Source organism: Rattus norvegicus, chromosome 12, assembly GCF_021556685.1.
Source record: "Rattus norvegicus strain SHRSP/BbbUtx chromosome 12, alternate assembly SHRSP_T2T, whole genome shotgun sequence".
In the NCBI taxonomy this organism is placed as follows: Eukaryota; Metazoa; Chordata; class Mammalia; order Rodentia; family Muridae; genus Rattus; species Rattus norvegicus.
Genome location: NC_141545.1, coordinates 18,361,705 through 18,389,619, shown reverse-complemented (window position 1 = coordinate 18,389,619; position 27,915 = coordinate 18,361,705). Strand labels below are relative to the sequence as shown.

At 54.0% G+C, this 27,915-nt stretch overlaps 1 protein-coding gene across 3 annotated transcripts; it reads right to left on the bottom strand.

Moving 5' to 3' along the window:
• Window positions 1–699: 699 nt before the first annotated feature.
• Fbxl18 (F-box and leucine-rich repeat protein 18) lies at window positions 700–27,915 on the bottom strand. 3 transcript variants are annotated; one of them, XR_015634133.1, is made up of 6 exons: window positions 27,813–27,915; window positions 22,113–22,319; window positions 19,475–20,590; window positions 19,047–19,335; window positions 11,738–11,956; window positions 700–5,556 (listed from the first exon to the last, which is right to left on the bottom strand). XR_015634133.1 is itself a non-coding variant. In NM_001398874.1 (5 exon segments), coding segments are annotated over 4 exon segments (2,124 nt in total). In that variant the 5' UTR covers window positions 22,317–22,319; window positions 27,813–27,915; the 3' UTR covers window positions 4,880–5,399.

Here is a 27,915-nt window from a genome sequence, read left to right as displayed (position 1 = left end):
CTCTCCAGCCCAAATGTTTTTGGTTTTTTTTTTCCTTTTGGCAAAGGCTAGGCAGCCTCAGCCTCCCTCCCAACCAACTCTGAAGATGGCTGGCCTCTTGGAGTGCCCCGTCCCCAACAGCTCATGGTCCCATGGCCACCAGGAGGGTATGCACTACTAATGTGAGCCCTCCCTCCACTTGCACAACACAGGACCATGCCCCACCCTGGCTTAGGGTACAGTACTGCCTCCCAGCCCACCAGGCCTGCTGCAATGAGACCCTGAGACCCCCTGGATCCTAGGGTAGTCTGTGTCCTCCTCTGCTGAACACGGTGGGTCTCTGTGACTGCCTGTCAAGCGTGGAGGTGACAACCACAGGCTGAGTTCCAAAACTGAACACACCTTGCTGGTTTTCTTGGAATGCTTGTGATTCAATTTGGCAGCCATGTTGTGAGGAAGCCCCCAACCAGCGCAGAGGGGGCCACCTGGGGGTGTTTTTGACACAGGCTCTGCTGAGGTCAAGGTTGGCACTGATATCCACAACCAGACAGCGGGATTAGGAGCTCAAAGCCAGCCTTGTCCATGTATTAGATTTGAAGCCAGCCTAAGCTACGTGAGATTCTGCCTCAAAAAAACAGAATGAGGGCCTCCCCACTGGAGCCTCTGAGTCTGACCACACGGATAGTCGAGAGGCCCTGCTGTAAGGACCACACTGTTGCCTGGTTTTCTAAATCGAGTTCCGTTTATTAGAGATCTTCTACATGCCACAGGTTTACATAGAAACACCTATTCAGAATGCAGCGTGTCAGCACCATAGTGATCTGTCACTATCAGACACCAGCCACAGGCAGTTCCAGCTGGACGGGAGTCAGGTGGTCAGTCAGCACAAGGGAGGGAATGGTCACTTAGCACCTGGTCTCAAGGCCTTTCTCCTTGCCCCAAAACTAAACGGCGAGCTCAGATGGTGCCCGGGAAAGCCACACACAATATATCACAGTCAGGTAGAGGCTTGAAGAGGCTCCGAGATGAGCGTTATCTGGACATGAGCTCTTGTGTGCTCACACATAGACACGCCTACTGATGCATGCCCACTCTGCTGTGGAAACCCTTGCTCGCACATACATTCCTTGCACAGCAACCCATGACCAGAGGTCAGAGCTTAGCTAGTGCTGCCCCTGCCCTCCCTTTCCCCCTGTTTCCAGGTTCTGAAGCAGATCCAGGGCCGGCATTAGCAGCAGCAGCTCCGGGGACCCTGGCCTCACTGAATGGCAGCCCTATGGGAGCCTGCCCGGTCTAGCGGTTGTGGGGGTGGGGTGGTAGGTACAGTTAAGGTCCTGATCTGATGATGCCCACTTGTTGCTAATCCTCCCAAGAGATGTAGGTGTTACCATTAAGCAGCTAACGTAGGAACCATGCCTGGTCTAGAATCTCGTGCAGCATTAACACTGACCCTGGAAACTTCTGTTGTATCCTGCAGCTCCAAATGCAGATGGACCTATCACAAAACCCTCACAACAGCGCAGTGGACACTAATAACTGCAAGTACCAATGAACGGGTCACATCCACAGAGAGAGGTCACAGCCTAAGACCCACTGCCTGTAGTCATACCCCATTCAAAATTTCTTCTCTTCTGTTTCTTCATACACCATTCAAATCTGTCTGTCTGTCTGTCTGTCTGTCTCCCCCCACCCCCCATCTCTATTGACATAGTATCTTATGAGCCCGGTCTGGCTTCAAATTCATTATAACTGAAGCTGGCCTTGAACTGCGGCCCCCTGCTGCCACCCCCTCTAGGCTGGAATGAGAGGCTTGCCCCATCACACTAGGCCTTTCATTTTTCCTAAGGAAGAGCAGCAGTTTCCCGGTCTTCAAGGCTAGGTAGCAGTGGAGGCTAGAGCGGGGGAGACATGCTGGCCCCTCTTGGAGATGGCCTGAGGGTGGCAGTCCATCCTGCTTGCGGCCTAGCCTTTGGTACCAACAGCCCCACTGCTTAGGCTAATCTTTCCCACAGACTCCCCGGCCCTAGCCTGGCCCAGTCCCCATCATCTTGCTAAGCGCGTGGCTTTTAACTCTGGCTCTGATGCAGTAGAAGGACTGGGAATCTGCCCTGGGTGCCCAAACGTGACTGGCAAGGGTACACAACAGCAAACAAAAGACCCTGTCTCTAACAGGAGGAAGGTGAGACGAGATACCCAAGATTGTCCTCTACCCTCTACACATGTGCCGTGGCACATACAGACCTGCACACACACATGCACACGTGCACACATGCAGAGAGCTTTAAGAAGAAAAGAGGAAAGCCACTCAGTGAGCCCAGTGTGCTGGTTTCTGCCAAGCAAGGAGATATGGCATCAAAGACAGCACACAAAACACAAGGTCTAGCCAGGCAGTGGTGGCACACGCCTTTAGTCCCAGCACTCGGAAGGCAGAGGCAGGCAGATCTCTGAGTTCAAGGCCAGTCTGGTCTGTAAAGTGAGTTCCAGGACAGCCAGGGCTATGCAGAGAAATGCTGATTCAAAAAAACAAAACAAAACAACAAGAACAAAAACAAACCAAAACCAAACCAAACCAAACCAAACCAAACCAAACCAAACCAAACCAAACCAAAAAACCCACAAGGTCTAGAGAGGGAGGAAGAGCAGCCAGGGGTGGGCCGAGGCAGCCAGAGGAGGTCAGGGAATTTGTTTACAAAGGATGAATTCCCCCATGTCCCCTGCTTACTGTAAAGAACACACACCAGAAGACGCAGGCTCAGATGCATGCACACAGGCATACACATGTACGTGTCACACATGCAGGTGCAAGTACACATGTATACACACACACACACACACACACACACACACACACACACACACACACACACACACACAGAGGCACAAGCGCTCACCATGCTCTCAGCAGACAGCATATGGTCTGCGTCTTAACAGCCCAGTCCTGCCAATCAGGGACCATTGGGGTGGGTTCTTTTCCTAGCGTCAAATGCTGCAGGCTATAAATTTCGATTAACACCAGTGCCAAAATAGCACTTAGCGAAAATAAGCACGCTATTGACATCTGGTGGCTCCTGTCCCCAGTGGAGGAGAGAAATTTCTCGCTTGAAGTCAAAGGATTGTTGCAGGAGACGCTGAGAATACAAGGCCTACTAGTTGGGGGTGATTCCTCAGGCAGTCTGCACCCCCAGCCTCCTGTGTCCAGACCCTCCCTGTCAGCCCAGTCTCTGGGCATAAAAGATGCCACAGGTTAACACTGCCTGTTCCTAAGAACTGCCATTGCCAGGCTGACAGGATGGCTCTGGCCTTTTGAATAACATCCCCGGAGAAAGGTGATTTCCTATCTGAATGGGGCTGCTCTTTGTTTGGGATTTTTGCTGTTTTTTTTTTTTTTGAGACAGAGTCTCTACATAGCCCTGGCTGTCCTAGAACTCACTATGCCAACCAGGCTGGCCTCGAACTCACAGGGATTTAAACCTTCAGCACCATACCCAGCTGAGTAGGACCACCTTTAAAGGAAGAAGTCACAAGGATCCTTGGGACAGATACCTTCAGGCAGCCTGTTTCTATCACAGGCTGGGAGCAGCGGCATTCTCATGTTAAGGGCAAGCAGCAGTTGGTCCTGGATAGCCTATGGGTGGCTCTCCAGTTTAATGCTCTAAAGACATCCCCCAGGAACTGGAAGAAGTGGTTCCAGCCTTGTGAGACTTCAATCTGCTCCCTGGAACCTTATTCCAATAGCCTGTGACGCCAGGAAGGGACAGGACAGGCTCAGACTGTGTTAGGTCTGGGAGGATAGGGGCTCCGGGTATGGGGTGGGTGTCCCCTGGGATCTCCTGCACACAGACCAATCCCTCTGGCTAGGAGCTAAGATCACTCAGCAACAAGGACAGGGAGGAGCACCGTAGGCTCTAGAGAGAATCGAGGATTCCCTCAGGCAAGAGACTGGCTGAGGAGGGAGGGCTTGGCCCTGGAGACCCCGCGTAAACACTGAGGCTAGAATGGCGAGGGGCCCGGCAGAGGTACAGTTCTTGGGGCCTGGGCCTGAGGGCTGTTTCCCTAACACTGTGGCCAAAGCCAGGTCTCCTGGGCACAGCCTAGCTCTGCTCCTCACCAGCAAGGGATGCTGGGAAGGAGGCCCCAGCGAGACAGAAGATGAGGACAGGCCAGGTCTGGGGAGGTCACCAGAGTGCGTGAGGCCTGGTGGGCCTGCATGGACTGAGATGTCTGGACTGGAAGCCACCTGCATCGGTGTCCACATGTCCTGGAGCCATCACAGGAGAGGAGCAGGTGGGAGTCAGTTGGATCAATCGGAGCACATGCTCCCACACATCCCCGCTGGGGGCTGCTGGCTCAGTCGTGCTACCGTGAGAGATGAGTGAAGCCACAGACACTGGGTCCTCTTTAGCTTTGTCCTTTTTTTCTGATGTGTTGAGAGTGAGACAGGGTTTTATGTAGCCCAGGTTATCCTCTATCTCAATTATGTAGCCGAGGGTGACCCACACTTGTGCCTTGACCTCCTGAGTGCTGGGATTACAACTGTGAGCTGCCACAGGCAGGTGTGTGCGGTGCTGGGGACAGAACCTGGGCCTGTGCCCACACACTAACTCACTCAAGCGGCGCTCTTGGTGGATTTTGTGAGGACTAAACAGAAAGGTGCTCCCTGCTCCAGCTCACTCTGGCTTTTACCATTTTTGTCTATCCTAACGAGGCCAGGAGTTGTAAAGCGAAGCATTGCGACCACCACAGCACCTGGAGCTTTAAAGCGGAAGCCAACAGACTGAAGGAAAAGTGAGATACAGGCTCAACTCCTCAGGCTCAATCTGGGCATGAAGCCACCCGACGGTCTCTGCCCGGGCCCCTCTGGTACAAGATCACTGAGCTGAAAACATCTCAGAGACAACACTGGGCTAAAACACTTTTTTCTTTGTGGTGGGGATGGAACCCAGGGTCTCACGTGCACGAGGCGAGTACTCTGCCACTGGACCACGCCCTAAATGTATCTCAATAGGAAAAGGAGCCACAGGCTCACAAATGTCATTTCACAGTGACAGCCTGGCCCACCCTGACTCCATGTGGGTACAGTCACATTACTGAGCTCACCTGTAGATGACCACGGACAAAGGTGCAGGGGACAGTCCCCAGGCTGAAGCAGGCCGAAGCCCGGGGCTCGCAGCCCACACAGCCCCCAGGAGCATGGCCAGCCCCTGAAGGCCAGCCTGGCTCATCCACTGCCCTTTCATCCATGGCTCACCAGATTACTTCTTGTCACTGAGCACTCCGAAGAATGAGAGAAAAACCCAGGGGACTGGGGTGAATGTCTCAGGAGAACCGGAAACTTTCTTCCTGTCCCGACAAGGACCCACTGTCTGCAAAAGTCTCTGCCAGCAGGAGCGATGGGCGGGGCGGTGCCAGGGGGGCCCCTCTCACCACCACAGGTTCGGGGGTTCCTCGGCCACTCTGCTTTTGAATAAGGTGATCTCGTCCAGGTGCACCATGGGGACATCTCGGATAACATCTGTCAGGCCCTCGTGGAGCAGAGGGAAGATGACGACGTTCAACGCGGGTCTCTCGGCCTGGAAACTGAACCAGAGAGCAGTCATTAACGGGATGAGGTCGGGGCTGAGGACAGGGCTGGGAAGGCGAAGTGCTCGGTGAATGCACAAGAGTGTGAGTGGAGGTGGGTGCGAGGGCTAGGGCGTGGGTGCTAAGCATGGGCACCAGTGTTTCCGCAGGTCAGAGCACCTGGCTGTCCAGGCTCAGGCGCTCTAACTCCCTCTTCTGAACCTCTCCCGGCACCAAGGACACACATGATGCACACAGACATACACGAAGGCAAAACACTCATCACATAAAAGAAACAAATCTACAGACAAGGAGATTAGTCACTGCCAGGCTGGGCATGCTCAGTAGGTAGGATGGCAGCCTCGTGTCCTGAAATCAAAGCCTTTGCTGACCAGGTATATCTCTGCAGTCCCAGCACTCAGGAGAGGCGAGCCGGGCTCAAAGGCTCAGGTCATCCTCAGCCACATGCTGGGCTTGACATCAGCTTGGACTACACAAAGCTCTGTCTCAAAACAAAAACCAAAGCGGCCGTGGTGGTGTACACCTTTAATCTCAGCACTCAGGAGGCAGAGGCAGAGGCAGGAGGATCTCTGAGGTCAAGACAAGCCTGGTCTACATAGTGAGTCCCAGGACAGCCAGGACTACATAGGAAGACCCTGTCTCCAACAAAACAAGACAAAGCTGTAAACGGAAGCAGAACTCACTCGGAGTGAGTTAAGGGGCGGGAAGGCAGAATGCTCTGCTTGGCCTGACGTTCGTAGTCATCACCTCTCTGCCCACAGAGCTCCTGTTAGCAGCCTTGGGAGCCCCAAAATGGGAAACACCTTCCCCACTGCTCTTAAATCTTGCACATTCCCATAGGAGACTTGAGAAAAGACAGGGTTCAGACCAAAGCTGAGGGAGGGGACAGGGTAAGCACTGGAGGAGACACGGCCCCATACTTTTCTCTACTGGGCTGCTGCAGTCTAAATATCCACACGATCTAGCCGCCCTCAGACCCGAGCAGCAATGTGACCTCAGCGGCTCTGGGGTGGGAGGGGGACTAAAATACAGCTCAGTGGTTAGGAGGCTGCTTTTGCAGAGGACCTGAGTCGGTTCCCAGCACCCACATGGTACGCACAGCCATCTGTAACTCCAGTTCTGGGTGGACTCAGCATCCCCCTCTGGCCTCTGAACACTGGACACTGTTTTTTTTGTTTGGTCGAGGGGGTTGTTTTAACTCTTCTCTCTCTCTCTCTCTCTCTCTCTCTCTCTCTCTCTCTCTCTCTCTCTCTTTCCCTTTTTCTTTTTTTCGGAGCTGGGGACCGAACCCAGGGCCTTGCACTTGCTAGGCAAGCGCTCTACCACTGAGCTAAATCCCCAACCCCTCTCTCTTTTTTAATAGTTTATTTTTACTTCATGTGCATTGGTGTTTTGCCTGCTATGTATGTCTGAATGAGGGTCCTAGACAGACAGTTGTGAGTTGCCATATGGGTACTGGAATTTGAACCTGGGTCCTCTGGAAGAACAGCCAGTGCTCTTAAACCATTGAGCCACCTCTCCAGCCCTTGTTTTGGTTTGAGACAGGGTTTCTCCATGTAATTTTGGCTGTTCCTGGAACTTGCTGCCCTGTAGACCAGGCTGGCCTTTAACTCACAGAGATCCTCTTGCCTCTACTTCCCAAGTGCCAAGATAGAGTACCTTGCCACCACCTGGCTAACTAGAGGCTCCGGGATGAGGACAAAATTCCCAGGTCAACCTACCAAATGAAACATTAGACAACGTCTTCCCTCGGAAATGGCCTGTGGCCTCTTCGAGATGCCAGTGCTACGGTGGGGCCCACACACCTTGGCCATCTTACACGGGCCTCGGGCTTCGTGCTCACAGCTCCTGGCTCCTGAATGTGTTCAGTGGAGCTGGGACTTAGTAACCACCTAGACCAGCATCCAGGCCACGGTCCTCCAGTGAGCCAGCATCCAGGCCACGGTCCTCCAGTGAGCCAGCATCCAGGCCACGGTCCTCCAGTGAGCCAGCAGAGACAGAACCGCATGGTCAGCTTGCCAGGATGAACACCCCAACGGCCTCATCTAGAGCTACCACAGAGCACTGTTGAGCTGGGCAGCTCCCAGACTCCAAACATCTACAGAAGCCGCACAGGCTATGGAGCAGCGGGCTATGGAGTGGCGGGCTGCGGAGAGTCACAAAGCCCATTCTTTTCATGTCTGTTATTTTTAACTTCCTTGAGATAGGCTTTCACACTTCAGGCTTCCCAGGCTGGCCTCAAACTTGTTATGTAGCCAAGGATGACCTAAACTTTGGATCCTCCTGACCCCACCTCCCAAGTGCTGGGATTATAGACCTGAACCACTATGCCCAGTTTGTGCCATGCTGGGGACGGAGCCTCAGGCTCTGTGCGTGCCAGGAGAGCCCTCTACTGACCAAGTTTCATCCCCAGCTCAATTCCATTTCTTGACACTGATGTCCAAGCCTAGGGCTCTTGGCATCAGCCAGACTTAAGCAATCCCCTGCTCCCCCGGAGACCACCTCTCTGCACGTCTGCAGACCCGACACAGATTGAGCCCTGTTCTCCTGGCATGGAGGATCACATGTGTGCATTCAGTCTTGAGTGCGGCCCCTGAGGCTGTCCTGGGCCAGAGCTTGCCAGAATGATGCAGCAGGGGGAGGGCTGTTAACTAGGGTTCTTGCAAGCTGGAGACCCAGGAAAAGAAAGGCCCCTATGTTTGTATGGGACATGACAGGGACTGGAGCAGCCGGCCGGCCTTTCAGGGTCATGTGCCCCAACATACGGCGACAGACCACAAACACACTTTAAGATCCCACGTGGGAAGGCAGTGCCAACTGGGCCTCAAGAGAATGACAAGGCCACCACAGTGGACAGCAGACCTCTATCACTGAGAGGACCTGGAGGACAGCACCTCACACTGCACTCAGGTTTGGGATTCCTGAGTCTTTAGGCCAGAGGCTGTGCGACACTACCACAGGCCTCTGGCTCAAGATGTCAGGTCTGTCACTGCTGTCACTGCTGCAGGCGAGCGGTGGCCCTCACCCTCACTTTGCTACTCTCTGGGGTTGTGCCAGGGCTATCACACATGCTTCTGGGCTCAGGCCCTGCTGCAGGGAGGACACAGGACCAGGCAAGTCCCACACAGGACTTAGCTGCCATGTCTAGGCCATGTAGCAGCAGGCAGACACGAAGAGGAAAGCTGGGAAGCCAATCCCAGCCCTCTGGGAAGATGGCACAGGTTGGGTGATTGGCAGTGGTCCCATGTCACAGCTCACCCAGGGTCACAGCAAGGTTCCAATTGTGCCTGGAAGAAGAGGCTGCTTCCCAGAGACTAAGTTGGGAGAAGACTCAGGGTCTCAAGGCTAGTGAGACGGGTGCAGGCTCAACCTCCACAGTGCCACAGTGCCAGCTTTCACTGGAAATCTTGAGACCAAATGACACGGGGTCCTCCCCATTCCCAGGGATCTCAAGGTCTGGCAAGAAATAGGCCCAAGGAAGCAGGGGACCGACGAGGGGTCCTTCCCTGCTGAGTGTGAAGCAGAGGTAAGAAAGAGAAGTCTAGGGTGGGCTTATCAGAGAGCCACGCCGGCGCCCAGACTGACGCATCAGCGCTGTGGGCGGACACCAGAGCAAGCCCACCAAGCATGAGGCAGCCCAGCACAAGGTTCTGGGAAGATGGGACTGGACAGGCTGGTGCTGGGACGTGTGAGCACGGGAAAGCGGAACTCTGTTAGTCAGGCAGGGGTACTTCTCTGCTCACCATCCTGGGAGGCCACAAACCCAGGGCTCCACCAGGAACCTCTGTCACTGAGTCTGGTCTCCAGATGCTGGATCCAGACCTCATATGAGGCCAAAGAGGCCTCAGATAGGGGAGGGACTTGTAGAAGAACCCAATACCACACCCAGGGGGCTGCAGGGTGCAAAAGGAGAGAAAAGGAGCTGGAATGATGGCACATCCATGTCATCCTAGTGCTGGGGAGAGTCGAGATGTCAATGCCCAGAACAGCACCAAGAAGCAGGAAATTCCAAGGCTGAGTCATGGCTCAGTCAGCTGAGTATGTGCCTGACACTTCCAGGCACAGCCTAAGTCTAACGTGGCAGCATATGCCTGCAATGGCAAACCATGGGATGTGGAGAGGGGGCATCAAAGTTAAGGTCATTCTTCACTGTGTTAGGGCTAGCCTGGGATACTTGAGACCTTCTCTCAAAAAGAAAGGGGGGCGGGGGGACACACAACAAAACACGAACAAAACATGAACAAAACACGAAGGACGAACGTAGTCCACTACCCTGTGCACGGCGTTAGACACAAGGCAACCTAAATCCAGACTCTTTCTGTGAGGTGGAAGAAGCCAAATCCAAAACATGAAGGGCCGGAGCCACGATCTTGGCATCAAAACCAGCCAGACACGGGAGGGTGAGAAAGAAGTAACTGCCGAGGGACCTGAGGCAGTAACGCAGCCTGGTATGGGGACAGACAAGAACCAGCAGTGCAGGGAGGACGGGACCCAGCCTTGTTGGCTGAAACCTCTATACTGCTGGGTAAGGGGCTGGATGTTCAAGAGTGGAGTTCAGCGCTTCCCTGAGCTCTCCAGGCAAGAAAAGCAGAGCGTTGGGGGCTGCTCTGTGTGTCTGAAACAGGAGGATTGCCACAACTTACAGCCAGCCAGGGCTACCCCATAAGTGGTGTTACATGCCTACATTCTCAGCACTCAGGAGAGAGGCGGGAGGATGCGGAGTTAAAGGTCATCCCCAGCACCACAGTGGGCTCAAGGCCAGCCTGAGCTACAAAAACCCTGTCTAAAAAAAAGCTCTTACTAAACAGACAAAAGAAGCTTCAGGAAAGAGGACAGACAGTGCTATGACTTCTCACAGATACCCTGGGTGCTGGCTGGCAAGAGCGACACTGCCACCTGCTGGCCGCCTGCAGCCCCGCACCCCGCACAGCTGGACAGCCGTTGAAAGGCCTGTCACCGTGGGGGAGGGGTGTGCAGCAGAGCCACCACCCTGCAGATGGCAAGGCGACAGCAGAGACCTCCACAGAACAGCCTCTCTGCCAGTCTCTAGGGCTTTGCCCAGCCCCGAGCCTGCCAGCAATAGCGGAGAGGAAGGTTTTATGCTGGCCTGGGTCAGGACTTAGCACTTGCCCTGCAGGACTTCCTCAGACCAGCCACACACTCTCTTGACTTACATTTTCTTAAAGACAGGGTGGGTCTCATGTAGTCCAGGCTAGCCTCAAACTTATCACATAGTAGAGTAGAGGAGGACCTTGAATCCTGCCTCCCTCACCAAGTGCTGGGGTTATAAGCATGTGCCAGCACATCTGTGGTACCGGAGACTGAGATTTATTTATATATGTACACGTGTGTGTGTGTGTGCGTGGGATGTGCACCCACATAAGCTGATGTGCACCACATCTATACAGTTGCCCAAAGTGTCCAGGAGAGGCCATCAGACAGCCTGGCTGGTCTCTGCTCTAGGGTGCTGACACATCCATGGTGCGGTAAGATGACTTCTGAGTCATCCCTCTGGCCCCCTGCTATAGGAACTGACCCCAGGGCTTGGTGTCTGCGTGGCAAGCCCCCTACCAACTGAGCTAAACTCCCAGTCCCGCACTTGCTGGCTGAAATGGTTGCTGTGTAGGCCAAGCCTTGAATCCATCATGTAGCCCAAATCCCCGATTCTGCCTCAGCCTTCTGAGTTGCTGGGAGCCCAGCCTTTACAATGATGAGGGGAGACTCCAAGATGAACTCTGAGGCTGAGGCTGGCCCTAAACTCCCGGGCTCTTTCTGTCCCAGCCTTCCAGCCTTTACAATGATGAGGGGAGACTCCAAGATGAACTCTGAGGCTGAGGCTGGCCCTAAACTCCCGGGCTCTTTCTGTCCCAGCCTTCCTCGTGGCTGAGACCAGAGACTCCCTGCAGGGGGCCAGGCCCTCTGACCATGCTGTTGGAATGTGGTGCTCCATCTCCCAGAGTCAATCATGGGCTGAGGACACAGGGGCCTGGGGGCAGCGGTACTGTGTGCGACCTCCCAGGCACACAGGGACAGCGGTACTGCCTGCGACCTCCCTGCACACGGGGACAGCAGTACTGCCTGCGTCCTCCTGGCACACGGAGACAGCGGTACTGTCTACGACCTCCCGGCATACAGGGACAGCGGTAATGCCTGCGACCTCCCGGCACACGCCACTCACCTCCGGAGGAGCGACTGCTGTAGGCTCTTGCAGGTGGTGAGGGATTCTCCGGTGAACATGTGACACATGACGACCTGCAGGCAACGGGCCATAAAGGCCAACACGGCATCGGGCTGCAGAGTGCCACTGCGCGACACCAGGCACAGGCGCTGCAGAGAGGAGCACTGGCCCAGGGCCTGGAAGAACTGTGCGTTGGCGTTGAAATAGGGCTGCTCCAGCCTGCAGAGAGACGGCTGTGAGCTCTGGGGACTAGGGAGGCTAGCCATTGCCTACAGACCTGCCGGCATGCACCGCCTCAAAGCCATCTCACTGCCTTTAGGGTGCCCCCCAAGCCCACCCCACCACGCCTCACACCGCCACACCTGCTGGTCTTATGGGGGTGGGGGAGAGGACTCACACGTGGCTACCCTGGGGAGCCAGTCTGATGGCAGAGATGGCTCAGCCAAGGAAGGCAGAAAAAAGTGGGAGTCCAGAGGGCCGCAGTGAGTAAGGAAGGGGAGCCTGTCTGAGCTGCTTTGAGGCCAGCATCAGCACCCTGCCATCGGCCCACAGAACAAGCCTCGTCACACAGGCTCCGCATAAGGGAGACCATCATTCTTAGACACAAGGAACCGGACTCTTGAGGCCACAGAAGTGGCCAAGTGGCCTTTTCCCCTTCACCAAGCACACCAGTCACCTGCATCTGTAGACACACATTCACACTGGAATTCTGAACCGATCCCCCCACCAGTTTTAAATCTAAGACTTATTCATTTATATTTTATACAAATATGTGTGAATTCCTGCATGTATGTACCCAAGGAGGGCAGAGGAGGCTGTCAGATCCCCGGGAACTGGATTCTGGGGTCCTCTGCAAGAGTAGTACATGAACTTAACCACTGAGCCACCTCTCTGTGGCCCCAGAAATTGTGTGTGACTGAACCCAGGGCCTCGGCATGACAGCCAGGCTGCAGCGCTCAGCTCTTCCCTTTTTTTTCTTTTTTAAGTGTTCCCCACCCCCAACCCCACCCCCCACCCCCCCGCAAGACAGGGTTCCTGTGTAACCTTGACCGGCTTGGTCATGAGATCCACCTGCCTCTGCCTCCTGAGTGCTGGGATCAACAGTGCATACCACCGCCACCCAGATTTGTTTTCAACACTGGGACCTGAACTTAGGTCTCACATACGCCAGGCAAGCACTCCACCACGGAACCATAAGCCCAGTTCTTTAGATTTTAAATCTTAGATGGGGTCTCGCTCTGCTGCCCTGGCCAGCCTTGAGTTTAGTTAGTTTCCCTCTGCCTCAGCTTCCCAAGTGCTTCTTTACAAGCTGTGAAAGTGGCAGCAGGGGGTTGGGGATTTAGCTCAGTGGTCAAGCGCAAGACCCTGGGTTCAGTCCTCAGCTCCGGAAAAAAAGGAAAAAAAAAAAAGAAATAAAGTGGCAGCAGGAGGAATGCAGGGTCACGAGAAGCAGTGTGTGTGTGTGTGTGTGTGTGTGTGTGTGTGTGTGCTCATCCATCCTCACCATCCCCAATCCTCAGTGTGTGTGTGTGTGTGTGTGTGTGTGTGTGTGTGTGTGTGTGTGTGTGCTCATCCATCCTCACCATCCCCAATCCTCCCAACAGCAGGGGATGGAAGCCCAGTGCCAGACAGCAGCTGCCAGCTCCACCACTAGGTGGCAGTATGGACTTGCACTAAAGCCCAGGGATCCCCAGGCTGAGTTACACACTGTGTCCTATATATGACTTTCAAACCTTTTTCTAAGTAGATAGCTACTTTCCGAACCTTGCCCTGAAAGATGTCTTCTGTCACAGAGGTCAGCCCATCACCCTCCAACCGTGGGACCAGTGAGCCCTTACCCTTTCCCACATGAAGAAGGCTGGTTGGCAACCAGCATGGCTGGGGAACTGACCTAACATGGGTGCCATCTGAGGCATCTGAGGGTAGGCAGAAAACAAGGAAATGGGATCCACCCAGGTTGGACCTCATTCCAACTCCATTTCTTCCCAGCTGGCACAAACTACCCGTCAGCGAGGACATGCTGCTCTCTGGATGACTGCACCTCTCCCCTCTGATGCTGCTCTTTGAGCCAGGCAGGATGTGGGAGGAACACAGCTCAAAGGTACCCCTGCGACTGTGCCAGGCCTGGTTCTTGCTTCTGCTCAAGCAGCCTAGGGTGACTTGGTAATCCTCAGCCTCCAGTCTGCCTGACCCGTGGCCCTCTCGCCACAGGGGTGCACCCCAAACCTACATCCAGAGCAGCGTGTCTGTCCTTGGTGGCCTTGGGAGACTGGTACCAGCTCAGGCTCACGATAGGCTGAGCTGGAGGTGGTAGCAGGTGAGCCTGGGCTTCCCAGGGCTGCCACCAGAACACTTCCCCACCCCGGAAAACGCAGGTGCCCCTGCAGCCCCCATAACCCCAGGAAGCAGGCCCAGAGCAAGCAAAGCCTCCTGAGCCTATAGCTGTTCTCCGGCCACCTGCTGCAGCATCTCTGGGCTCGCCTGCCTCAGAAGGCAGCAATCCAAAGGAATGGGGCCATTTGGCTGTGTTCTGGAAGCCTGTGTCTGTTCAGAACAGGCAGTACCTTACACAGCAGACTGTGGCTGTGGGCACAGGCTGGAGCTGGGCAGAGACGCCACATGAACCATGATCAAGCTCTTGGGAAGACCTACAAGACAAATTCATCTCCAATCCTGCAGGACTCCCGTGATGCACACATGATTCTGCCTCGGGAGAGGATGCTAGTTCTCAGGGACAAACCAATATATAGCCCAGGCTGGCCTGGAACTCAGTCTTCCTAGTTCAGCCTCCTACGAGCTGGGATTATAGGTCTTCACCACCATGCCTATGGGAAAAACACCCATGGGGAGTGGGGTAGGGCAGCAGAACAGCATGATCTAGAAAGATCTTGGCTCTGAAAGATTCAGAGACTCCCCTGGGTTCCTTGAATTTACAAAACCAAAGGAAGTAGGCAACAGTCATGGCCCGGCAGAGGGGTCATCCACCAAATGTATTTCTCTGATCCATCTTCTCTTCTTTTTCTGAGACAAGACAGCCTCACAGAGCCCAGGCTGGCCCAAACTATGTAGCTAAGCAGTAACTGAGTTTCTGATCCTCCTCCCTCCACCCACCCCATAACTTGCAGGTATGCTAGTTAGCACACCCAGTCTATGTGGAACTGAGGATGGACCCCAAGACTAGGTGAGTGCTGACTGAGCTGCCTGCCCAGCCAGGATCTTTAACATGTCTGCCCTTCTGGCAAGCAATGACTTAACTGTGGCTTCAGGAAAGGCCAGGGGTGTGACAGGACAGGAAGACAAAGGTATGAGAGACACCACAAAGGAAGCAGAGGAAGCAGAGGGAGGCCCGATGACTAAAGGGGAGAGGATGCAGGCAGGGAGGAAGGCATCCATCTGTAAGCCTGGGAAATGCGGAAGGCAGATGTGTGAGGGAGGAGGGGCGGCTGCTGTGGTGGGCCTTGCCTGATACAGCTACCAAGTTTTCACAATGCAGACGGGAGCCCAAGGCTTCTATCTGCCTTGTTTTTTTTTTTCTTTTTTCTTTTTTTCAGAGCTGGGGACCGAACCCAGGGCCTTGCGCTCGCTAGGCAAGCGCTCTTCCACTGAGCTAAATCCCCAACCCCATCTGCCTTGTTTTTGTAGTTGCTAACATAGGGTCTGTGTAGCCCAGGCTGGCTTCAAAGTCACTATGAAGGATAACCCTGAACTGCCCGAGTGCTGGGATGTCGGGCAGGTAAGCAGTCTCTGTATCTGGTTGGGTTTTTGTTTGTTTGTTGGGGTGGGGGCTATTGTTGCTTTTGAAGACAGGGTCTTATTCTAGCCCAGGCTGACCTTGAACTCAAGGCAAACCCCTGCCCCGGCCTTAGCCTCCCCCCCACCCCCCACGGAGCTGGGGACCGAACCCAGGGCCTTGTGCTTCCTAGGCAAGCGCTCTACCGCTGAGCTAAATCCCCAACCCCTGGCCTTAGCTTCTTGAGGTGGTGGACTACTTCCTGTAGCCACAGTGCCTCTGTTTCCTTCTGCTTCCTCTGTGGTGTCCGTCACACTCGGGAGCCACAGTTAGTGCACGTGCCACCACAATCCACTGACTGAGACACAATCACTAGACTGGGGGACAGGAAAGGCCACAGGCAGAGACAGTGGGAAGGCACAGGACCCATGCACACGGATACCCAGGCATGGGTACAGCCCTGTCTACAGAGACAGCCGAGGACCCTCTCTGCTGAGCATAAGGCTGGCGCAGCAGGGTAGGTGACCAGACGGGGCAGAAAACACACAGGCTTTGGACCTAGACGGCCTCAGCATGTCTGTGCGCCAAGTCTAGCTATGGAGGCTAACAGCCCAGGACCAGCTTCATGCTAACTCCAGGAGGGGAGCAGTGAGACGCACAGGGTTCGTCCTTCCCTTGTGGGTCCTGGAGCCAAGGGAAGCTCTGGCTTGGACTGACAGGTGAGGTGCTTCCTGCTTCTGACTCGACATCCGCATCCAGGGATGCTGTGGGGGAAAGGTCAGCTCTGCCCAGGCTCTCAGCACAGCCCACGTTGGCCAGTTTTATGTCCACTTGACCCAAGCTAGAGTCATCTGAGAGGAGGAACCTCAATGGAGCAGATGCCACCATAAGATCCAGTTGTAGGGGGTTGGGGATTTAGCTCAGCGGTAGAGCACTTGCCTAGCAAGCGCAAGGCCCTGGGTTCGGTCCCCAGCTCCGAAAAAAAGAAAAAAGAAAAAAAAAAAAAAAAGATCCAGTTGTAGACAGACACACCTGTGCAGCTTATCTTAAATTAGTGATCGGTGGTCCCATCCCTGGGCTGGTGGTGATCAAGGTGGTCATTACGGTAATAGAAGCCCTAAGTCAGGCACCAAAGCAGCAGCAAGCGCACTGGCAAGAGTGACAGCAGTGTACAAGACCCTGTAAGCTAAGGGAAGACTTCTAGACCTCACTGGAGCCTCCACCCACCCACCCACACCTACAAAGTGGCAGAGCCCTTAAGTCCTACCACCTCTTGCCTGCCCAGAAGCAGGGGCATTAACCTAATATGATGAAGCGCACTACACTCCCAGACAATCAGAAGTTCGTCATCCTCAGCTGCACGGAAAGTTATGAGGCCAGCCTAGGACACACGCGACTCTGTCCCAGAATTAAAAAAGGAATGCTTACAATTTAGGCATGACGGGCCATACCTGTGCTCCCAGGCTCTGGGGGTTGAGGTGGGAGGATCAGGAGTTCAAGGCCTTCATGGATGACAGTGAGTTCAAAGTAAGCCCGAGCAACCTGCTTAAAGTAAAAAGAGAGCTGGAGACAGAGCTCAGTGGTGGAGCGCTTTGCTTCCCTAAAATATGCAAGGTCCTCACTGTTTATGGGGGTGCAGGCCTGTAATTACGGGTGAGGTAAGAAGACCATCAGCTAGAGACCATCTTGGGCTAGAGAGAACCTATCTCAAAAATCCAAGGACTGGGGTTGGGGATTTAGCTCAGTGGTAGAGCACTTGCCTAGCAAGCGCAAGGCCCTGGGTTCAATCCCCAGCTCCAATAAAAAGAAAAGGGGGAAAAAAAATCCAAGGACTGGGAGGTGTGGCTCAGTGGTAGAGCCCCTGTCTAGAATCCCCCAGTGAGGGGCTGGGGTGTGGCTCAGCGGTAGAGCACCTGCCTAGAATCCCCCAGTGAGGGGCTGAAAAGAGAAAAGAGTTGCTCGTTCCTCCCCCCCACCCTCTCCCCTACTCTGTTTTTTAAAAAGTTTTTTATACAGGGTCTTATTCTGTTGCGCTGGTTGGCTTGGAACTCACTAACCCAGGCTGGCCTCAAACTCAGTGAGATCCACCTGTGTAGTCCTAAGCTCTTCTCCTTTAGATGCTGGGTGATGACGGTCGCCCTGTACTTTACAGTGTGTCAGTGTGAATGCAGTCCATGCTCGGCTCTGGAAACCGGCGTCTTGAGCGTGTGACGCACTCTGCCACCAAGCTACATCCTCAACCCTTCATTAGAGATTTTACTTCAGGACAGGGTCTTGCTAAGGTGCCCAGGCTGGGCTCAGACTCACTGTCCCAGTCAGGTCTTGAACCTGTGATGCTGAGGGACAATGGCCACAACAGGGTCCTCCAAGGCCTGTGAGCTCTATTTCTTCCCACTTCCCAGGATAGGTCCTGCTAACTGCCTCAAGGCCACCACTCCCAGAAGTTCTAGTTCCTTTCTGAGATAATCTGTTTTTACACAGCCTGCCTGCTCTTGTCCCCACAGGGCACGGGCAGCAGCTCCCAGCTGAAACCCTCAGCTCGCCTCTGCCTGCCGCTGTTGCCCCATCTCCCTCTCCCCTGCTGCCTCCTGCAGTGCCCTGGCTGCTCTGGGACTCAGGTCACATGCTGTCAGATATCCAGTACACCTTCGTCCTGAAGTCCCTAGCCAACTGCACACACCCTCTAAGAGTCACTGTGAGGGGCCTGGGGAGATGGCTCAGTGGTTAAGAGTGCTTTCCAGCAAATACTAAAAACTGAGATCAAATCCCCAACAACCACATAAGACCCAGGCAGGCCACACATGTCTCTGACCCCCAGGAAGTCACTGGCCAGCATCAGGCTCAGTGAGACATTTTGTCTGAGGAAATAAAGTGTGGAAGAATGGGGGGTGGGGGGGCTCAGGGTTAGTTAGGTAAGAGCATGTGCTGGGGAAGTCTAATGGCTACAGTCAGCCCTCGGAGCCCACATAAAGGTGGGAGGACAGAAGCAACCGCATGCATTTGCCTTCTGGCCCCCACAGGTACACTGTGGCACATGTGCCCCATGGTAACAATGATAAAATTTAGACTAGGTATAGTAGGGCACACCTTTAATCCCAGCACTCAGGAGGGGACTCTGTGAATCCAAAGCCAGTCTGGTCTATATAGTAAGTTCCAGGCCAGCCAGGGTGACATCCTGAGACCTTGTCTCAAAAAACAGGGAGTGAAGAGCTGGGGTAAATGGGACACAGACCTGAAGAGATGGCTCAATGGTTAGAGCACTGGCTGCTGTTCTAATGGACCTCAGCCCCTCACCCCTCAGTCCCTCACCCCTCAGTCCCTCACCCCTCAGACCTTCACCCCTCAGACCCTCACCCCTCAGACCTTTATATCAGACCCTCACCCCTCAGCCCCTCACCCCTCAGACCTTCATCTCAGACCCTCACCCCCTCACCCCCCAGTCCCTCACCCCTCAGACCTTCACCCCTCAGACCCTCACCCCTCAGTCCCTCACCCCTCAGACCTTTATATCAGGTCCTCACCTCTCAGCCCCTCACCCCTCAGACCTTCATCTCAGACCCTCACCCCTCAGACCCTCACCTCAGGTCCTTCAGACGCTTGCAGTGCTTCAGCATGTCGGCAAGAGCAGGCATGTACACCACCTTTCCCATCATGCCCAGGTTGGCCAGCGACAGGGACTGCAACTGCTGGCACTGTAGGCCAATGCTCACTAGTCCAGAGCCCGTCAGCATGCCTGGCAGCTGGGCTAGTGTCAGGTGCCGCAGGAAGGTCAGCTGGCCAATGGCGGCCACCTCTGAGTCCCCCACGTTCTGTGCCCGACTGCAGGGCGGGAGGGAGTTGCGGATGGCTGGCTCATTGCGGGGCATGGCTGAGGAGAAATTGGACCCGATCAGTTCCAGGTGCTCCAGAAATGGGAGCTTCTTCAGCAGAGACCAAAACACAGAGGCAGGCTGTGGGGCCGACTGGCCCACAAAGGGGTTGGGACAGGTCTGCACCCCAATGCGCACCTTCTTGCCAAATCCACGGGGTACTGCATGCATGGCTGGCGGGGCAGGCGCACGGTCAGGCCTGGGTGCCGAGTCGGCCACAGAGCAGACAGGCAGGGACAGGGAGCGCAGGTGGCAGAGCCGAGCCAGGAGCTGGCAGAGGTGGCGGCCCAGGCCGTCAGAGCTGTGGTGATGGGCGGCTGAGAGATTGAGGTGATGCAGGTTGCAGCAGGACTCCACCAGAGTCTCGAGGATGCTGCTGTCGATGTCGTCCTCGGCCTTCCGCAGCAATGAGTCCGCGGACAGGCAGTGCACGCAGCCGCTGAGGTTGAGGCTGGCCAGGCTACGCAGGTCCTTCCCCCCATTGATGAGTCGCTGGATCAGGTGACCGCCTGACAGCGTACACCGGCTGAAGCTGAAGTAGAAGGGATTGTTGAACTTCATGTGCTGGAGGAGGGTGGAGCCATTCAGCCAGGACTTGGGCAGCTGCAGGGCATCCAGGGCCACGTTGCGGGCCATGGAGTCCAGCAGGTTTTTGGTGGCCCCGCTCTCTGCGAAGCTGCCGGGGACGGAGATGAGGAAGGCATGCAGGTTCTCAGGCGTGCGGTCGCTGAGCACAGCGAGGTAGAGCCTTACCACCTCCTGGTTGATGTAGCCAGGGGCCAGGCGTGCGTAGAAGACACGCAGGTTCTGGTAGTGGGGCACGTTGCTCTGGCCCACCATGAGCTGGCCGGAGAGGACGGCGCCCTCACGGGTGCGGTCCAGGATCTCGAAGTACAGCAGCAGCTTCTGCAGGCTGGCACAGCAGGGCACCACGCCGTAGGACGGTGTGAAGAGCGTCTGCTTGAGCTCCTGCACGCGGCTCAGCGTGGCCTTGCACTCACTGCTCAGCTGGCTGGCGTCGAAGCCAGGGCTCACGTCGATGGCCAGTGAGCGCAGGCGCTGCAGGCAGGAGAGCACCCTGGACAGCCGCAGCGAGGTGAGGTGACAACCTGACAAGTTCACCTTCACCAGGCTGTGACAGCGGGCCACGTGCTCGATGGTGGAGCCGGGCAGCCAATAGCAGCCTGCCATGTTCAGCTGCTGGATCTCCCGGCCAATCTCCTTCACCAGCTGCTTCACCTTCTCCTCACTGGCCTGCAGAGTGGGACAGGGCAGGAGAGACAGGTGTCCCTGGCTACTTCCCACTCTGGCTCGGAGGAGAGTGCCACCCTTCCTCTTCCAGACACCCATCACTGCCAGCAGTCAAGAGAAGAGCCTGGCTCCCAGGAAGATGTTCGCTAGCCAGGCCCTGGTGGCACATGCCAGTCATTCCAACACTTGGGAGGCTGAGACAGGAGCATTACAAGTTTGGCTACAGAGTACCAGCAAAGCCTGGAGTACTCATCAAGACTCTTGTTTCGGGGTTGGGATTTAGCTCAGTGGTACAGCGCTTGCCTAGCAAGCACAAGGCCCTGGGTTCGGTCCTCAGCTCCAGAAAAAAAAAAAAAAAAAAAGACACTTGTTTCAGAAAGAAAAACAAGCTTTTCATCCCAGCACTTTGGAGGAAGACGCAGATGGATCTCTGAGTTTGGGGCCACCCCAGTCTACAGAGTGAGTTGCAGAATAGCCAAGCTACATAAAGGAAGCCAATCTCCAAAAAAATTAAAAAGTAAAAAAAGAGAAAAGCAGCTGCTTGCTAAAAGCTGTCACTGGGACTGGAGGGATGGCCGTGGTGCGCTCTGCTCCTCCAGAGGGCCTGAGTCCAGTTCCCAGCACCCACATTGGGCGGCTCACAACTGCCTGTAACTCCAGCTTCAGGGAATCTGACGCCGCCGGCCACAAGAACTCACGCACGGGCACACACATCTAAAAATAACTAGCTTTTTACAGCTAGAATTTTTGCTAGTTTGATTTTGAGACAGGGTTGCTCTGTGTAGCCCTGGCTGTCCTAGAACTTGTTCTGTAGACCAAGCTGGCCTCGAACTCAGAGATCTGCCTGCCTCAGCCTCCTGAGTGCTGGGATGAAAGGTATGCGCCACCACCGCACAACATGCTGTTGCATTTTTTTAAAGACGGGGTTTCACTGTGTAGCCCTGGCTGACCTGGCTGACTCTGTAGACCAGGCTGGCCTTGAGTTTTACAGATCCCCCTGCCTCAGCTCCTGAGTGCTGGATGACAGGCACATCCCACCACCGGATATACAGGCACACCTGTCTGTGTGTGACTAACCTGGTCTGAGCCGTGAGCATCTTGCCTCCACCTCCTGAGTGCTGGGACTACATGTGTGTCCTATCGTGGCAGGCTAGTGTCTCAGTTGATCAGAGACTTCAGCTCTTCTGCAGCAATGTCTACTGTGTCATCTGCTATGCCACTCCACAAAGACCTTCCACCATTTGTCCTGTGGTGTAGCTCTACCCTGTGGCGCCTACATGGAAGGCCTTCCATTGAACCCTGCATTTGAGGCCCAGGCTCCCGCCCTCCCAGAACTCGATCCACCTGCACTATCCCCACTGCCACGGGGCACATCACCTACCCTTTTCCACCCTGGCTCTGACACTTAGCATATCCTGAACACCATTCCCGGTCACACAGTCTTCTGTGCAAATATCAGTGCCTGCCACTGGCCGCCGCAGGCTGGCACCTGGCTGATCCTGCCCTCTTGCCCGTCCTGCCTCACCTGGTAGTCCTTCTGCAGTAGCACAGTGTGCACCAGGCTCTTGTCCAGACACAGGGCTGCGAGCTTCCGGCAGGTACGCCGCACATTGAGAACCAGGTCTGTGCTGGGGACGTGGCTCAGGATATGTAGGAGGATCTCATCAGAGAAGCCAAGTAGGTGGGTGTCACCCGCTGCCTCTGCCGCTGCCTCATCATCATTGGACATGTCCTGGAAGTCGGGGACAACAGAGGGAGGGGTGGATCAGCCGTTAGATACTAGCTGGACAAGCAGAAGGACCTGAGTTTGGATCCCCAGTACCCACATAAAAAGCCGTGTAAGGTAGTATGTGTCTGGAATCCCAGCACTGGGGATGTGGGGACAGGAGCTTGAACATGGTTCTGGGAATATACACATACACATGCACCACCATGCTTGCCTTCCCACAATCACTCTACTCCCTTTTCCTTCCTTCCTTCCTTTTTTTTTTTTTTTTCTTTTTTTTCGGAGCTGGGGACCGAACCCAGCAAGCGCTCTACCACTGAGCTAAATCCCCAACCCTCCTTCCTTCCTTCTTGACAGCATCTCATGTAGCCAAAACTAACCACAAACTAGCCAAGGATGACTCTGGACTCCTGATCCTCCTGCCTCCGCCTTCCAAATGCTGGGGTCACAGGCATGCTCTACCATGCCCAGTAAACAGTGTGACAGCATACAGGGCGCACAGCATACAGCACATACAGGATACAGCATGCACAGCATACAGCACGCACAGCATACAGTACAGGATACAGCACACACAGCATACAGCACGCACAGCATACAGCACATACAGCATACAGCGCGCACAGGCCCCGGAACCTCGGCCCACACCTCTGCCACTCTGCTTCCCAAGAACTTATCCAGATAGCAGCAAGAATTTACACAAGATACTGAGCAATTCCACAGGTTCAGGCTATACTGAACTGTCCCTTTTTATTTGTTTTTTTTTTTTTAATCTGTGTGTGTTTCTGAGGAGAGAAACTGTGAGTGTGTGTGTGTGTGTGTGAGAGAGAGAGAGAGAGAGAGAGAGAGAGAGTTGGTACACATTTGCCTGTGGAAGTCAGAGGACATCTTGTGAAGTTGAGAAGTCGGTTTTCTAATCCACTATGTAGGGCTTGGGATAGAGCTAAGGCTACCATGGCTGCAGAGCTGGCTCAGAGGTTACGAGTGCACACTGCTCTTGCAGAGAACCAGAGTTCAGTTCCCAGCACCCATGCTGGGTGGCTCCTGACTGCCTGTAACTTCAGTTCTAGGGAATCGGATGGTCTCTTCTGGTTTCTATAGGCGAGTACACTCACATGCATATACCCCAAAACAGACACATACACAAAAGCACCCTAAAAAAAAGTTGCCAGTACGTAGTGGCACACACCCATTAAAGTGGCACACACCAGCACTCAGAAGGCAGAGGCAAGCAGATCTCTGTGAGTTCGAGGCCAGCTTGGTCTACAGTGAATTCCAACACAGACAGAGTTACACAGTAAAATTCTGTCTTGAAAAAAAATTTTTTTTTATTTATTTTTAAACATTTAAAAATCTAAAATAAAATAAAATAAAAATTCAGGTTTTCGGGCTCGGTGTCAAGAGCCTTGACCAATGTTGTTTTGTTTTGTTTCTGATAGACAGGGTCTCCTGTAGTCACTGATCAGCTTGATGACTGACCCTCCTGCTCCCTTCCCAAGGGTTGGCCTGGTTGGTTTTGTATCTGAGTACTGTGGACGGAAGTGGGGCCTCCTGAATCTCAGGTGCGGGCTCGAACCTGGAGCTCCTTCCAGACTCCTTCCGAACAGCAAGAACTGCAAGAACCGAGGACTCCTCCACTCAGCTCAGCACAGCCTCAGATCCCCCCTTCCTGCACGCTGCATCCCAATCAAAGACACCAGCCTGCTCTGCTGCTCTGCATGCTGAGTTCCAGGGTAGCCCAGGCTGCCCAACAAGTCCTTGTTCAGAGAGAAGGAAAGGATCACGGGTGTGCATTATTAGTTCTATTTAACAGAAGGGTTTCTTTGTTTGCATCCTCTCTCTCTCTCTCTCTCTCTCTCTCTCTCTCTCTCTCTCTGTGTGTGTGTGTGTGTGTGTGTGTGTGAGCGAGCACGGGTGGACAGGGAGTGTCTTCCTAAGTCTCCGACCCACTAGCATGGGATCAGACACAGACACACACCATCTGCTTTGCTTTTTATGTGGCACTGGAGACGCAGAGCAAGCTCTTTACTGACTGAGCCATCTCCCCAGGTCAAAGGCTTTGTTTTTTTCTTAACTGCCTGAGAAAGCACAGAATCAGGCTGACATGAATCCAATTCACAGTCACTCTGGGCCATACCCACTCTCCCTGCAGACGGCAGGCTCCTGCCGGGATTTACTTATGGCAGCTTAACTGGGATGTAATTGGCTTATAACTATGACACTCCAAAGCAGGCTAGAGAATTTGAAAAACCAAGCATCATAGCAGTGGACTCCTGTAATCCCATAGGCAGGCAGGCAGGCACGCAGGCAGGCACGCAGGCACGCACACACACGTATACACACACACACACACACACACACACACCAAGCATACTGGTGTGCTCCTGTAATCCCACAAGCACATATACACGTATGTGCACGCATGAACATTCAAAAACAGAGTCACCAGGCTGACTCAGAACTGCTCCTGGGACACACTGATTCCTGTCTTCCATGTGGACCCTTCTCTATCTGAGCCCAACCCCAGCCCTTCTCCTCTTTATTAGACCCCGTGTTGTCACATTGAGAACTACCCCTGTAATCCTATGCCTAGGAGGGTGAGGCAGAATTACAAAGTAAAGGCTGGCTTGGTCTACAGCCCTCCCAAAAAATCCAAACAGAAAAAGAGAAGAACTACCCTTCCGGTTTCCAACAACCTCCTCCCTCCTGAGTCCTCCTTCCAACCGACAGCATTTCTCAGCCTGGGCTTCGCTGGCAGGTTTTGTCAACATGGCCTTGAACTGGCAGTCTCTCTTGGTCTTGGGGAGAAGCCTTACTAGTGTGGAGCTTGCCACACAGGCATTAACGCTGACTTTGGATCCCCTGCTGCCCAGAGCTGCAGCTTGCAGCCATAGTCCTAGCAGAGGGGAGGTGGACACAAAAGGATCCCCGAAGGTGCCCAGACTACCAGCCTAACCGAATCAGTGAGGTTCAAAGAGGCCCTGTCTCAAAATGCAAGACACGAGAGAGGATGGCTCAGCTGTTAAGAGCGCTGGCTGCTCTTACGGAGGGCGAGGTTCTGTTCTCAGCACCCACATGATGGCTCCCAACCACCATTAACTACAGTTAAAGTCCCAGAGGTTCAACTCTCTCGCCTGGCCTCTGTGGGCACTTCATGAACATACATACATGCAAGCAAACACTCAAACACTCAAAATGAAACCACGTGCTGTGGGTGGTGGTGCACACCTTTGATTCCAGCACTTGGGGGACAGAGGCAGGAGGATCTCTGTGAGTTAAAGGCCAGCCTGGTCTGCATAATGAGATTCTGTCTCAAAAATAATTAACTGAAAATGCTTTCTAAGGTAGAGAGTGTTTGTGGACACCCAACATTGACTTGGGACCTCCATATGCATGCACTCCCACATGTCACACACACACACACACACACACACACACACACACACACACACACACACACAAGCCAGGCACAGTGATGTGGGTCTATAGTCCCTGCTACTTAGGGTTGAGGCGGGAAGATAGCTTGAGCCTGCAGACTTGACAGCAGCCTAGGCACCACAGCAAGATCTAATCTCAAAGGCTCAAACCTTACCGGCTGTCTATGTTGCCCACTCAGGGAAGAGAGAAGCTTTTGAGTCAGGACTCCACAGGAGCACATAGGCAGAAATGTCTAATCCCTAGCGTATACAAGTCATTGAGAGCTAATACAACAATACTATCCTGAAACTCCTCTTGCTGGAGCCATGACTTTCTAGCACCTCACTCCTCTCTCATTCACCTAGAGCTGGATCACACACACTCTCTTTAGTGTCAATCAAGGAGACAATTCTTTTTTTTTTCTTTTCTTTTTTTTGGATCTGGGGATCAAATCCAGGGCCTTGCGCTTGCTAGGCAAGCGCTCTACCGCTGAGCTAAATCCCCAACCCCAAGGAGACAATTCTTAGCCCAGTTTTCTTCAAATGAAGAGAAGCTTCTACCCGGCCATGGTCCTCATACCCATGTCCCATCTACTCTGGGAAACACCTGTAAGTCTCACTGGATACATGCAAGGAAACTCCTGAGACTTAAAAGTATGCCCAGGGTGGCTGGAGAGATGGCTCAGCAGTTAAAAGCGCTGGCTGCTCTTCCAGAGATCCTGAGTTCAATTCCCAGCAACCACATGGCGGCTCACAACCATCTGTAATGGGATCCGATGCCCTCTTCTGGTGTGTCTGAAGACAGCTACAGTGTTCTCATATATAATAAATAAATAAATCTTTAGAAGTATGCCCAGAGGCCAGCAAGGGAGCTTACCTTGCAAACCCGATGACCCAAGTTCAAACTCTAGGACCCACACAAAGTGCTAGATGCAGTGACCCACATCTGCCATCCCAATGTTGCTATAGCAAAGTGAGAGGATTTAGCATTACTGTTTCAGAGGACCTGGGTTCAGCTCCCAGTACTCACACTGGAGAGGCTAATGACTCCAACTCAATGTGCATGTGATCCTCTGGTCTCCTCAGACACCAGCATTCATGTGCACACACCCACACACAGTTATACATGCACACAATTAAAAATAAATAATATAAACAAGCTGAAAGGCAAGAACCAACTCCCTGAAGTGGTCCTCTGACTTCCATATGTACACCATGACATGCACAAGCTGGTACTCACATGTACACACACACACACACACACACACACACACACACACACACACACACACGCTAATATGATAAAGAGATGTGCCCCCAGGTTCGAGTTCTAGGAAAGAACAAATATAACTCAGATAGGGAGGAAGGCAACAAGGAATCAGTCAGACCCTCCCCCAACCCCCACCATGGCCCCCAAAGAAAATACTGCACACCCAGACGCAGTGGGATTCTCCAGCTGACCTAGATCATAAAGCTTTGGGGTCAGTCCAAAGCCCTATCACACTCCAGCACACTCCAAGCAGGCTCCAGAAAGAAGTGGGCTGCACTTAAGCTGACAGGAAAAAGAAAAAGAAAAAAAGAAAGAAAGAGAGCGGGGGCTGGGAATGTGGATGAGTGAGTAAAGTACTTGCCTAGCAGACACAAAGCCCTGGGTTCCACCCTTAGCTGCGCATAAAAACCCCGCGCGATGATGCACACCTGTAACCCCAGCATTACAAAGGCTACAACAGGAAAACTGCTGTACGTTCAAAACCAGCCTGGGCTGCACACTGAGCTCCAGGCCAGTCTGAGCCACAGTGTAAAACAAACAAGAAAACACGAGCAAAAGAGAAAAGGTCCCATAGCTGCGAGAGCAGAGCCAACACACGGGGAGATGGAGGAAAGGCCTGGAAACTCAGCAGGCTATGTGAAAGGGTCCATTCTAACCATCGGGATTGTGAGCCTGGGAACAGATGAGGTCAGAAGAGAAGGGGGCCTGGGAGAAGGGTAGGAGATGGCAAGGATGGGCCTCGGAATAAGGCCAGGGTCGGCTGGGAAGCACCGAGGGGATCCCAGTCGCCGGGGCGGGAGGTGCAGGTCGTACCTCTCCGGAGCTGGCCGCCGGAGATGCAGCCTCACAGTCCCCCAGCCTGCCAGCGCAGGGATGCTCCAAGCCGGCGCGGCCACAGCTCCACAGAGACCCCGGC